The sequence below is a fragment of the Nelusetta ayraudi genome, unplaced genomic scaffold (genome assembly GCF_046127955.1).
Source record: "Nelusetta ayraudi isolate G7.1 ecotype Tasmania unplaced genomic scaffold, CSIRO-AGI_Nayr_v1 ptg000052l, whole genome shotgun sequence".
Lineage (NCBI taxonomy): Eukaryota > Metazoa > Chordata > Actinopteri > Tetraodontiformes > Monacanthidae > Nelusetta > Nelusetta ayraudi.
The window spans coordinates 6,686,492-6,699,799 of record NW_027466102.1 but is presented as its reverse complement, the minus strand read 5'-3'; the positions used below and the strand labels follow the sequence as shown (position 1 = coordinate 6,699,799).

The 13,308-nt window shown below is 43.9% G+C and overlaps 1 protein-coding gene across 2 annotated transcripts in view; it reads left to right on the top strand.

The window, feature by feature from the left end:
- tbc1d32 (TBC1 domain family, member 32) overlaps positions 1–13,308 on the top strand; it is a 64,922-nt gene that overhangs the window by 4,389 nt on the left and 47,225 nt on the right. The window contains exons 8-19 of one of the 2 annotated variants that reach the window (XM_076037557.1): positions 70–131; positions 315–459; positions 551–610; positions 1,254–1,353; positions 4,233–4,370; positions 5,217–5,306; positions 6,729–6,871; positions 7,495–7,622; positions 8,654–8,858; positions 10,369–10,448; positions 11,285–11,423; positions 12,826–12,913. In XM_076037557.1, coding sequence (XP_075893672.1) covers positions 70–131; positions 315–459; positions 551–610; positions 1,254–1,353; positions 4,233–4,370; positions 5,217–5,306; positions 6,729–6,871; positions 7,495–7,622; positions 8,654–8,858; positions 10,369–10,448; positions 11,285–11,423; positions 12,826–12,913 — 1,378 coding nt within the window. The remainder of the gene's footprint in view (positions 1–69; positions 132–314; positions 460–550; positions 611–1,253; positions 1,354–4,232; positions 4,371–5,216; positions 5,307–6,728; positions 6,872–7,494; positions 7,623–8,653; positions 8,859–10,368; positions 10,449–11,284; positions 11,424–12,825; positions 12,914–13,308) is intronic. The other variant, XM_076037558.1, reaches the window with a different exon arrangement.

Genomic DNA, 13,308 nt, shown 5'->3' with positions numbered 1-13,308 from the left:
GAACTTGTCGTCCATTGCGCTGCAAAAGGACACCTTAAAAGCCACCTTTGCTTGTCTGCGTCCCTCCAGATTCGGCTGCTAAATGACTTTCAGAAGGAGGTGACGACGTTTTGGATTCGTCACCCGGAAAAGTGAGTTTTGACTTTAGAGTTGCTGACCGGGATCCCAAAAGTGATTTATCAAAAATATTTGATGTAAAATGTGTTGTTTATCCACTTGTATTTGTTAACTAGAAGGATTTATGAAGAGTCACAGGGAATAAAACCAATGTTAAAGAATAAAGGACACTATAAATGCATGCACTCTTCTTGTAGATACATGGAGGAGGTGATCGAAAGCACCTTTTCACTGCTGTCGTCCAACCACGATCATTGCTCCCAACGGGCAGAGAAGACCCTGGAGCCGGTTCACCTGCTGGCGCTGCTGGACATTGAGGCCACGTGGTTTAAAAAGTGGATGGTGCGTCCTTTTGTCTCCTCGACCTCATCTCTCTTCCGACTCTTAACGGTCTCTTCTGGTCCCCCCCCCCCCCCCCGTCTCCACCTTTCAGCACGGATACTACAGCAGGACGGTGGTTCTCAGACTCCTCGAGAGAAAGTACAAGTCTCTGGTGAGCGACTCGGTCGGCGATCGATGCGCCTCTCCCGCATCTCTTTGTACTTCAGGCGAGCCCACAGCGAAGAAGTCTAAACAAGCCAAAACAAAGATGAGAGAGCCTTTTTGAGAAGTGTTTAGAGAGCTGCATAATTTAACATCTCAATCTACAAAGGTGTAATGTGACACAATGGCCCCAATTTCTCCGAAATTGTCCCAAATGTGTGTTATTTAGTGCTGATCGATGGGTCTCTGAGACAGAGGCAAAGGAATCGGGAGTGCCTTTGACGTTTAGGCATTGATCGTTTAATCCGACCTCGGGGAGGAGTCCTCTGAAATTAACTCTGAAAGTTTCTCCAAAGTAAATATCAATAGACTCCCCCTCCCCCTCCCCCTCCCCCGAATCACCGTAATCCTGAACCACTCTCGCATGACCGCGCATCGAAAATCCCAGCGATTTAGATTAAAATGAAAGCTAAACCACTGGGTGAGATGGTTCGATAGCAGGACTCCGCATTGACAGTTTGGATGAATTTCCCGCTTCCCCCCCCCACCCCCCCCCGCCACCTGCGTCGGCATTCAAAGGCGTTGAGAACGATTAGAAGCTATCATCCGGTCAGCCCCCCCCTGCACAGCGTGATGGTGATCATTCCTCTCAGGTTGTCGCAGCCCTCCAGCAGTGTCTCCACTTCAATGAGTCCCGCCATCGATTGCAAAGTGAGGCGACTGATCCGGGGTCAGCGGAGCTGCGCGACACCGGTAAGCAACGCTGTCCGCGTCGCCTTGATTCCTATCGTCCCAGGCTCTGCCGGCCTTCCTCCGTGTGGCGCGCGTCCTGATTTAATGTGTTCTGTGCAACGAAAAGGCAGGAAAAAAACAACCCCACTCTCTCAAGCTGAACGCCTCAGTCGAATCCTGCAGGGTATTTTGGCTGCGTTCAGACTGCATGCGAATCTGATTCAAATCAGATTCCTTCTCAAATCCGAATTTTAAGGGCTGACTGTCCACACTGTTTTTAGCAAGTGTACAAATGGGATCTGGCTCTGTTCAGACTGTGCGACATTATTGATCCATCTGACAGGTTGCTGTAGCAACAACGTCGGAGTGGAGGCTGTTCAGACTACAAAAGAGCCATCCGGTTTCAATCTGGATGGGCTAATAATCGGATTTTGGCTGGCAGTCTGAACAGGGCCTTTGCCTGCATTTAGACTGCAGATGAATCTGATTCAAATCTGATTCCTTCTCAAATCTGATTTTAAGGGCTGACTGTCCACACTGTTTTTGGTCCGAACGCGGCTTTCATGTTACTTTCACCTCGACTCCGCCGTCCTCATTTGTTCTGTTTCCCTAACGTGCGCCCCCGCTGTTCCTTGTTGTCATTTTAACGAGGGGAAGCGGAGGAGAAAAGGAACAAGAAGGAACGACGGACTGAAGAGATTAGGACACTTGTTGAGACTGGTGCTGAGGAGAAGCTTGAGAAACAAGCGCTCTGTGAAAGGCAATCGTAAATAATTGATAAAGCCAAAGTTAAGGCCAAGATTTCATAGGCGTGTGTGCGAGTCTGACACTGAGACTCGCTGTAAGTCGCCAGGTTGTTTCATGGCTTTTGGGCTTTGCCCTCAAAGGTGACCCAACAGGCCCTTCCAACAGCATTCAGGTGGCGCCTCAATCTCACTTTGTGGTGCCTTTTGTTTTGCTGGAAAGGTGACACCGCACCAAATAGATCATCCGATTACACTTGCGTCCCTATTCATTTTATTTTTAAATTTGGCTAGTCAAGTAACAGATGAAAACACGCATTGTCAAATAAAAATATTAAGCAGGTGCAGGGTCCAGACAATTCCATCCAAACAATTCTTTAATAATGATCAAACATTGATCACTGACAGGTATCTACGACCAGGCACAAAAGTCCTCCTCATTGTCTATGTGCATTCAGGAAATTACATCATTATAGTAGCTGTGTTTCCGTTAGAACTTTTTGAAAAAATAAAAGTGATATAGAAGTACAATTACGATTTGCAGGCGTTTACGTTGAATGGTGCAAAGCGCGTAAGCCGTAGTTCTTTATGAATTTTTTCTTTAGAAAAAGATTCGTAAAGAACTCTTCAGAATTACGTTTGCTTGTGTTTGTTTACGTTTTTTTTTTCTCTATTTTGTCTTTGATTACTTGTAAAAAATTTCGTCTCCTCCTCCGTCCAAACGTAACGCGCCATTTTGACTCGAAGGAGACCGGTCACGTGACCCCTTACGTCACGTCCGGTGACGTTTAAATGCGAAAAAAAAGTGTTATTTTCATGACACTTTTGCGATATACCGCTGTGTCGATACGTCCGAAAAACCACCTCATGAGAGCATAAAAACCTCTTAGCGATATTTGAGAAGTTTTTCAAAGTTTTTTTATTGCGATATTTAGGTTTTGCGCAATTCTAGGGGTAACGGAAACGCAGCTTCTGTCTCTTATCCTAGGACACAGGTGTATTGATTTAGCCAATCAGTAATAATTTGGCTACCATGGAAAACAATCGATGGCTTGAGCAGTTATTTCTTCAGTCCCTGTGTGGAGTTCAGCAGGGCCATTGTCATCAGGTGAAGGCTCCTCTCACCCTTTTTTGCACTGGCTTCCTGCTGCTCTTTTTCTAATGGCTGCATAAAGCAAAGACAGTTGGTCCCTTTTTTTTTTTTTATTTCTTTTTTTCGGAATGAACCAACCAAATTTAATTATCTAATCCTAATTCAATGCACTGGGTGTGTTGGATCGCATTCAGAGCGCTGCCTCGGCTCACCAGTTTGCGATGTACAAAAAAAAAAAGCCCCGAAAAACTAAGAGTCTTTTTTTTTCTTCTTTTTTTCACAACAGAGAAAGTTTTAAAAGCAATTTCCAAAAGTTCCTGACTCAACAGGATCGCGGCGTAACTTTTTCACGTTGTCCGGCACGTTAATTACTCAGCTGCACATTTACTGCGAAAGGAGAAAAAAAAAAAATCAATCTCAAGAGAATGAGTGCAGTTGAACGCGCACATTGAGAAAGCCGGGGCCGTTATCTCCTGTAAGTCAGCTGGCGCGTCAAGGCTGCACAGTCAGACCTTGTGTCTTGATACGTGGACATGTGCACACTCCCTCCTTGCACGTACACTCCCTGCAAATGAAGGCGAAGCATTGTTTCCAGGCTTCTCCTAGTTTTTTTTTTTTTTCTCAAATATCTAAACTGTAAGGGTGCAACCGATTTTTATTTCAGTGCCTTAGTGTTCTAAATTAAACATTAACATCAAATACCATTGATAGCAAAAGTCCAGGATGGGAGATTGTTTTCATTCGTCACCAGTCACACTGAACTGTTGCGCAACCGGGTTGTGTCTTGTTGTTGTGGCAAAACGATTTGTAACCTTTTGACCTTTGAAATTGGGACACAATTGACCAAGGCGAATTTAAGAAATTTGCTCCCAATGAACTTGTGAATGAATAAAGGAATTAGCCTATTGAAACATTCACAATTTGTTGTTTTTACGCAGCAAACACGAAATTCACCTTTAATTTTTAATATATTTTTAGATGTTTTTTTTTTCTTCCCAATCTGCATTTTGTTTTCCTGCAACTTTTCCATTTCTTCCAAGATCACTTCACGCTTAACATTCCAGGTTCGGCCCAGGGGACCGTTTACACTGGGAGAGAGCTGGAGTATGCCTTCTTTGTTCACTCGCTCTGCGTCCTGGGCAAAGTGCTCATCTACACCCATGGAAGACGGCTGTTTCCCGTTCAGGCCGTGAAGCACAAAGGTAAAAAGGAACAACCTTTCTGAATCATCTCTGTCGTCAAGCTAGCTTCTGAAAATCGACAGAAACCACGCATTTGTCAATATCGCAGCGCTAGTGGCTCTAGCACGCTCAACTGTGGGTTAGCGTAGCTTTGCGCGAAACATACCAATTTGAACAACGCTGCAATGTTCTGCTGCAAACTGCATTTGCGGCCTTATGTCCCCCCGCACAAAATGTACAGAGCGTTATCTGCCCCTCGCTGTGAAGCGATAAACAGTGTTTATGGTCCGCAGATAGCAGCCGCCGCAACTCAAAAGGCACGACTGTGCCGTTTAAATGCCTTGCGAGTGAAAAGGTTAAATTGACTATTTGCAGAGCGGAATTTACGGCCGAGGAAATGCCTCAGTCGTTTTCGTCAGAATCCTGCCCCGCCCCATGGGCGCGCGGATTACGATGCCGCAGAACGTAGTCACGGCGTCGATGATCTGCAGGCGGGAAGATTAAATTGGTTTAATGTTTGTCTTTCGTCGCTACTGGGACCATTGTCCTGTCCGTTAGCTATTCGTCCCCCGGAAGAAGTCTGGAGGCAATCAGGTGGTTGACGCCAGTGTAATAGTAATCGTTTGAGTACTTGGAATCCGAGTTTGAGGTTAGGCTGGACCGCAGCATCTCCACGCCTCGAAAACCAAGCCGAAAAACTGGCACCATGGGCTCATAATTTGTCATCACCTGGTCATGTGTCCGTAGGTTTCCGATTTTTTTTTCAGTCAAATAAATCTATTTTTTTTGCATGTTTTTACGCATCATTTCGTAACCATGGCAGCAGTTTCTTGGCATTCCTGAAAGTTTCGCAATCGCACTTGTTAGACCCAGTCACTCTGACGGAGCTGATGGTCGTCCTGATCAACATCATGTACCAGCATCCCGGCCCTTTGCCCGGCGACACCTCGCAGACAGGTGGGGACAGTACACTCACACACACACACCCACACTTACACACACTGACGCACACACACGTTATTGACTTTGGACCTCCTCCTCGATTTCTCACATCGCCCAACAAGCAGCCGCGGTAGCGACCGCTGTGAAGGCACTTTCTCCTGCCAGTGACCCCTGCCTCGTCACTCTTGCGTCACAGTCGATACCGCTTTACGGCACCGTATAGTCACTCGAATACACCCATAGCGTTCGTAATCTCGTCGGGGATCGTTAGTATCGGCTGACGTGGCCAAGTCAGAGGTCTCGCACGGCGGACTACTGCAGACAGTGACGCTTTCTCAGCTAAACACTTTATTAATGTTTTACCCGCTGACCAGCGAAGATCATCGGCAAGCCGCCTGATCGCGCAGTGGCGATAGGCATCACGGAACTGCAATTTCATTCCAGACTGTGTCATGCTCCTTAGCTGGAATTTAGTCACGCCAGGTGATTCAATTATCGTAGTGAAAAAAAAACAAAAAAAAAACTAACGATCGTCCTTCCGCATTTACTCAAGCTACTCACTCTGAGGACAAAAGTTTTTGATTTGCTAGCGGCTGAATATAACTTGACCCGACTTTCAACTTACATGGCAGTCAATAACGAGCCACCTCTTGGCCGTGCCAGATTGCAAACACAATCCTATTGTCAAGAGTCCGGAAATGCTTGATATTATTATGCAGGGGAACTCTGCTCTGGCTCATAATGGGAAAGAGGTAAATACTTTATCCAGGAAAACGGTTTTAAAGCTATAAAGTTAAGGTCATTCAATTCGGTGGTTTCGCAACTGGTGGAGTCGGAAGGACCCGCGTTTTTTTGCTTCCTTGCAATGAAGTCGCGACCCAAATTTATTCCACAAAAATAAAAACGGCAGCCCACTTTCGATCATGGCTCGTAAATCAATTATTTTAACCATTTAATTGAATTGTGTGAGCGACACGGTGGCGCGGTGGCTAGCGCTGTCACCTCACAGCTAAAGGTCGCGGGTTCGATTCCAGGCCCGGGGCCTTTCTGCCTTGAGTTTTGCATGTTCTCCCTGTGTCTTCCTCCCCACGCTCCAAAAACACGCAGGTGAGGTGGATTGGAGACTCTAAACTGGAATATGCAATATATTGAAATATTGGAATAATATATTGAAAATGGATGGATCAATGAATTGTGTGTCTTGCAAAATAAATGCCCAACATTTCCTCTATACCACGCCGCGACCCTATCGAAACGGCACCGTGACCCACTTTTGGGCCACGACCCACCAGTTGAGAAACACTGAATCATTTAATTCAATAAAAGAGCACAAGCTGCACTGGAAAACTGTCGACATTATCCAAGGACCAAGTACTAAAATTTGGAAGAATTTTATTTTTGTATTTTTTCATTTATTTATTTGACATCTGTGTCCAGACCCTTTGTCGCCGAGCAGCCTGGTGATGGAGGTGCTGTGGGCGCTGTGCGAGAGTGCCGAGTGCGCGGCCGAGTGTCTCCACCAGGCCCCGGTCATGGAGAAGCTGCTGGCCCCGGTGGCGGCGCTGCTCGGCGGACAGCAGGTACGAGCCTCGGTCAAGTGGGGCGAGTTAAACAGGCCACGGTTACATCAGATCTGACCTAGTGCAGAGAGGTTGACGCATAGTTTTATCGGCTGCACAGAGAGCCTATCAGCATTAATAAAAAAATAAAAAAAAATATGGGTGAATGCCTCCGCCCAGTTGACTGCCTCTTGCACATCTTGCTCTTGTTGTTGTATATAGATTTGCTTGACTCTTTCTTTTAATTACTGTATAGTTTATTTTTTGTATTGTTTTTAGTGCCGCAGCAGCGCAGTAACCCCCAATTTGGGATCAATGAAGTACATCCGTTCTATTCTATTCCATTATATTGTAGCTCAAGAGAAGAAACGAGAGCAAAAATTATAAACCGGATGTTCTCAATTTAAGATGAATTATTCATTTTAATCAGGCTAAGAGACCAGGAGCCCAAAGGTAAGAGACAACGTAGCAGTCGTCCAAAACCTCCTGCTACTCCTTGCTGGGGAGTCCAATATTTAAAGGAAATGTAAATGAAATAGAGCCAATGGTATTATTACAGTCTTAAATCTAAAAGTATATATTCCTCCTTGCTGTGATTCCAATTGCAAATCTTCTGTGTGTCCTCCCCCTACCGCTCTGTTTAGGCTCATTTGAAATCCCCCGCAGCAACGCTGACCCTCGTCGCCGACGTCCTGGCTCGCATTGCAAACACCGACGGAGGATTAGCGCTCTTCCTGCGTGAGGGGAATGCGGCGGCCGCCCGCGGTGAGAGGTGAGAGCGCCGCCGCTGACTCTTGATGGGATGCGAGATATACATCCCGAGCGAGAAGATTGTAATTCAATCCGCGCCGCCGATCTCTTTGTTTTTTTCCGGCCCGAGCGGCAGACTACAGCTGAGGGGTGCAACGTGGTTCGCGGCCTTTTATTTTTTATTCCCCCCCCCCAATTTCACCCTCGATGTTCTGAAAGTCTCAATTCTATTTGCTTTTTCTTCACGGAAGTTTTGGAGGTCGCTCAGAGGCTGGCAGTTAGTTTTGCATTCTGATCCCAGTGGTTACCCGAAATAGGGCAGAGTGTTTTAACCTGCAGTCTGCCGGCAGTAAAAACACATCTGACAAAATCGCTGACAATTGGAATGTGCGTTAAATGACGTTACTTTCATTTAAGTATATAGTAATAAAGTAATTAAAGTAATAAAGAGCTGCAAAATTAACTTCACTTTTTTCGGAATGTACGAAAAAGTCAAATCGAATCGTAACTTTCGGTTTGGGTTGGTTTCAGTTTTTGTATTTAAACAAATGTTTTTTTTTTTATTTTTCATTTTTCAGCCCTTTATTCCTTAAGCACATACACCAGCATTGTAGTATAATCATATATTACATAATAACTTGACTATATATGAACGTACACATCATAGTTATTACAGTTCAGTACTAGAGTGTCATTTTGGTCTGAATATTTTATACAATAATTTTATTATCGTGAATGTTTATTTTTTAAGTGTTTCTCTTTTTTCAACCCTTCATACCTTAAACACATACAACAGCATTCTAATATAATCATATATTATATGATAACGTGACTATTTATAAATGTATACAAGTTATTACAGTTCAGTACTAAAGTGTAATTTTGGTCTGAATATTTTATAAATTAATCTTATCATTAATGTTTATTTGTATTTTTTTTTTTTAAATAATCTCTATTCAGAATGAACGTCTCTCTCTCTCTCTCTCTCTCTCTCTCTCTCTCTCTCTCTCTCTCTCTCTCTCTCTCTCTCTCTCTCTCTCTCTCGGTCTGCAGAACCGTAGCCGCCCATGTCATCGTCCAGTTCACCCTCAGGCTGCTGCTGGACGACGGGCCGTTCCCGCCGAGCGAGCCCGACGCGTCCCGGTCGTTGTGCGGAGCCTTCGTATTCGTCTGCAGGCAGATGTACAACACCTGCGAGGGTTTGCGGGCCCTGCGGCCCTTTGGCCTCCACAAGGCCGTCGCTGCAGCGTGGCAAAAGGTACCTGCGCAGAATCCCCTCACAGAAATCTGGTCCGACTCTCCTCCCCTGTGTTTTAGCGCCCCCTTCATTTTCAAGAGGTCATTGCGTTCTGGTGAACTTGAGAAAAAATGAAAAAAAAAGAAAAGCTAAGCGGCGCCACTTCTGCTTTGCTCAGTAGCTCAGTGGCGGGCACACTTTTTGGACTGGTGGGGCCACAATGGGTTGTAAAATTTTGACAGAGGGGGCCGGAGCAGCAGCAGATGGACGGAGCGTTTTGGTGACCCAATATGGGCTATGTAGAAAACATGTTGCTTTAATGTCAATTGAAAATGAATCATTGTCTTTGAAGCCCCCACGGTATTTAGCTCTTATTGAAATGACTCTTAAAACACTGAAAAAAAATGGACGAAATACAGCTGTTTTATGACTTACTTACTATTAGTATCATTTCTTCCAAGTTCAGCAGGCTGGATTAAAAAGCTGCTGCGTTTTGAAATGGGAAAAAGTGCTGATTGCATCTAGTGAATTTACATTTAGCATAACATTTTATATCATGGAATATCATGGAAAACATTTGTTGCATAGCTGCACCAAGCAAATGCAGAGGATTTTTCGTTTAAAAAAAATAAATAAATAAATAAAAAAAAAGCTTAGCCAAGGCATTTTGGATGTGCGACAAGAGGCATTATGATGCTAAAACGCACATTTTGACCCCCCGTTTGGAACAGCGACCGTGCAGATCTTAAATGCTTTCTGTCACAGATTAACTTGTCCTCCGACGTGGTCGCGACATTTCCGCAACATTGCTCCCACCAGTTCCGCCACTCGTCAAAATTCTTGTCAAATATTAATGGTGCGGCTGCTGCGCTAGTCGTCTCGCAGCGGGCCTGCGTTTTTTTTCCCCATTGGATTTTCACAAGCCCAGTCAACAGTTTTGCGCGGGTGTCGAGTTTGATTGGCAGCCCAGTGCCCCACCATTGTAAACCGACTTCATCAAGCGGTCTGACATGTTGAAAACCTGCTGTATTTGTTGCCCCCTGGTGGCGGTCCTGAGTCAATTTCCTCCCTCCTAACAAGTATTAGATGGAGCAAATAAAAAAAAATCGGAATAGAAGTAAGTTTTTTTTGTCCCCAAAGAGGGTTTTATTTTGTTATAAAGATTTTTCTCATCTATTTGATTTTGATGTAATCTGTAACAAAATCCTACATTCGAATTTCGATGATTTATGAATATGCTTTTATTGCTGTTTAATTAGATGTACTATTATGTTCAAAATATGTTTATCTGGATTACTATCTATTAATATCTTAGTAATACATGTCTGTTCTGCAGCATTCCTATAGACGCATGCAAAAAGCTATTTTACAGTCTCAGAGGCTACAGGAAAGCAAAACTGCAATGGTTTTCTTTTTCTGTTGTCAGCAGCTTGTGCACAGTCTCGTACTTTCAGTGGCCTTTAATGGTGAGAGTGCATGTAATAAATGGTAATAGCCTTTCTGACATCCCACTTGACTTCTTGACTTTTAGGCCAGGTGTTTGTCGGAGAGGATTCCAACTCCAGTACCGGGAGCCTCTTCTGGAGCATGCAGGCAGGAGCAACAGCACATGTGAGCCAGGCTACATTTCTGCATCGAGAGTATTAAAAAGGATCAACGGAACAATGAACTTAGAAAAGATTTAAAAAAAAAAAAATTACACAATGGCTGCGTTTGAGCAACACATTGTTATGTATAATTTCCAGTGCCGGTGCAATATTGCAAACAATGCTGACCCGAAAGGGTTCAGTGGAAGCACGGGGTGATCACACGCTACTGCATAGTTTTTCTCATAGCACCACTAAGTAATCTTTGGTCTGTCAGTAAACGCTTATATCCAAACAATATAGCTTGCCTAAAAACTAAAGTATGCTGCACTGTAGTAAATCTCCCTGTAAAAGACACAGTGACATACAATGTACTCGCATTGTTTGATGTTTTTTTTTTTTTTTTTTTTTAATAAACCTCTTATCGCATGGAATTATACAAAAGTCCTGGAATAATGAGGAACTTAGCATTGCTAAAATAAAGTTGTATTAAAGTAAACCTGGTAAACTCAGCCGGGGCCGAGTCAACTCAGGGCGCTTTAATTGGCCAGAAACAGGCGCCTGGCACGGACCTCTTCATTTGCATGCATGGTTCACCTTTTCCAAGCGCTGCCTTGTTAAGTGATGAGGCCTCCTAGCAATGAGCGAGACTAATGCGGAGGTTCTCCTCAAAGAATATCAAATTGGCGAAATGCGACTGCGAACGCGTCTTTAGCAGCGCTGAGCAAGTTGCCGACCTTGGTTGTTTTTTGTGCTTTTTTTTTTTTTTTTTTTGAATGTGTGCGAGATCCTGTTTCCAAGTGATCTTAAAAAATCTTAGCGACAACCGCTACTCTTCTCTGCTGTCCCGCTTGATCGAAGGCTCCTCTGGGAGGAAACCTTATTGGACGGCTTGCTGAACTTTGCTGCGACTCCTAAAGGCCTCTTGCTGCTCCAGCAGACAGGAGCCATGGACGAGTGCGTTTCCTATATGTTCTCTCGCTTCACTAAAAAACTGCAGGTATGTATGAACCCGCACACTCCACTCAGTGCTGGGTCGTCGGGGTCAGCGAGGCCTTTTCGTCTACCGACCTAACCTTACTTAGAAAAGTACATTTTCCCATAAATATGATAATAAAGTGACATTCCCTAGTCTGTTCTTTTCACATCCTATAATATCCACTTGATTGCGTTGCTTCCATTGTTCGTAGAGTTACTATCCAATCATATTTCCGCTAGCTTGTGCCGTCAGGCTCTGTGAAATCTGCCTGAGGCCAGTTGAACCGACATTGCAGGCTCCTGTCTGCCCAAGTGAACGGACCTCAGTTAGTTGCGACTGCCAATCAGATCTCCGATGTGTGATGCCGAGACCAGCTAGCTAGCCTTACGCTGAGCTTCACGCGGACGCGTCCTGTGATTGGATAAACACCTTAAAGACTCAACTCAGTGACGAGGTTTAGTTGCCGAATCATCTCATCTGCGAGTTAAAATGTGAATAACGTGGCGCGTTGGAGCAGCAGCGGTGCCAAAATGTTCAATTGTTTAATAATTTAATAGTTCTTCTTAGTTTTCTGTCTTCATTTGGGTCATACTTCTTTGGCAAATATTGGCAAGTTGCATAGATATTGAATCCGCGATGAAAAGGTTAAAGGTAATAAATAAATATAAAGGCAAAGTAAAGACATCCCCTGCATAAAAGAGTAGATGTAGATTAGCATTTGAAGTGGATGACGGGGAAGCGGCTGTCAGAAGTTGCAGAAAGAAACTTTTCTGAGATTTTTTTTCCCTTTTCTGGCCTCCATTCCCCCCCCCCAGAACCATTTTGCAGAAGATGTAGCTGTTGGTTTTTCTGCTTCTCCAGGCCACAGTCATATTTCCCTGAGCCTGATTAGTATTCACTATTAGCCGGGAGGCCTTTATGTTCTGCGACACCCCCTTCACACACACCCACCCTGCTGGCTTAATTTATTAGCCCCTACCTCGCTCATACATATATAGTATTGTCCATAATTCATAGTGAAATACCATGACTAACCTCCTGTGGGCTTAATTTACTGCCATCATTTACGGGCCCTTGTGATTGCCTCTCTCCTTTTCTATTTCACTTTTAATTATGGTATGTAATTATATTTAGTCTATTTTAGTGGCTGCGTTGTTCTGTAATTATTGAGGGGTCTGCGCACTCTAAAAATCAATTTGCAATTTGATTTCTCTTCAGGGTAACTGGGCCTGTCGCAGTGCTGTTTGCATACTGAGTTTTAGATTCACCCTTGAACAGTTATTTGAAACATAAAATTCAGCTCCGCCATATCAACGTTAACAACTTCCCTCCATATTCTGAGAAATAGTTTACCGTCAGAATAGTTGCTGTGGTTTTTGAGGTTGTGTGTGCTTGTGTGTGTGTGTGTGTGTGTGATCCTCAGGTGAGCCGCTGTGAGAAGTTTGGATACGGGGTGATGGTTACACAGGTGGCAGTGACTGCTCCCGGAGTGGCGGCTCTGCACAGTTCAGGTACACATGTCACAAACAGATATTTCCCACTGTTTAATTCATACGTCAACAACAACGAAAAAATATGTATGACATGCCATTGACAAAATTAATATTTGAATATATTGAATGAAACCCTGAATATATTGAATGAAACTCCAAATATATTGAATAAACCTTAAATATATATTGAATGAAACCCTGAATATATTGATTGAAACACCAAATATATTGATTGAAACACCAAATATATTGATTTCGTTGTACATGTATGTGTGCAATGACAATAAAGTCAACCTGTACCTGTAACCCCAAATATATTGAATGAAACTCCGAATATATTGATTGAAACTCCGAATATATTGATTGAAACTCCGAATATATTGATTGGAACTCCAAATATATTGAACAAACCT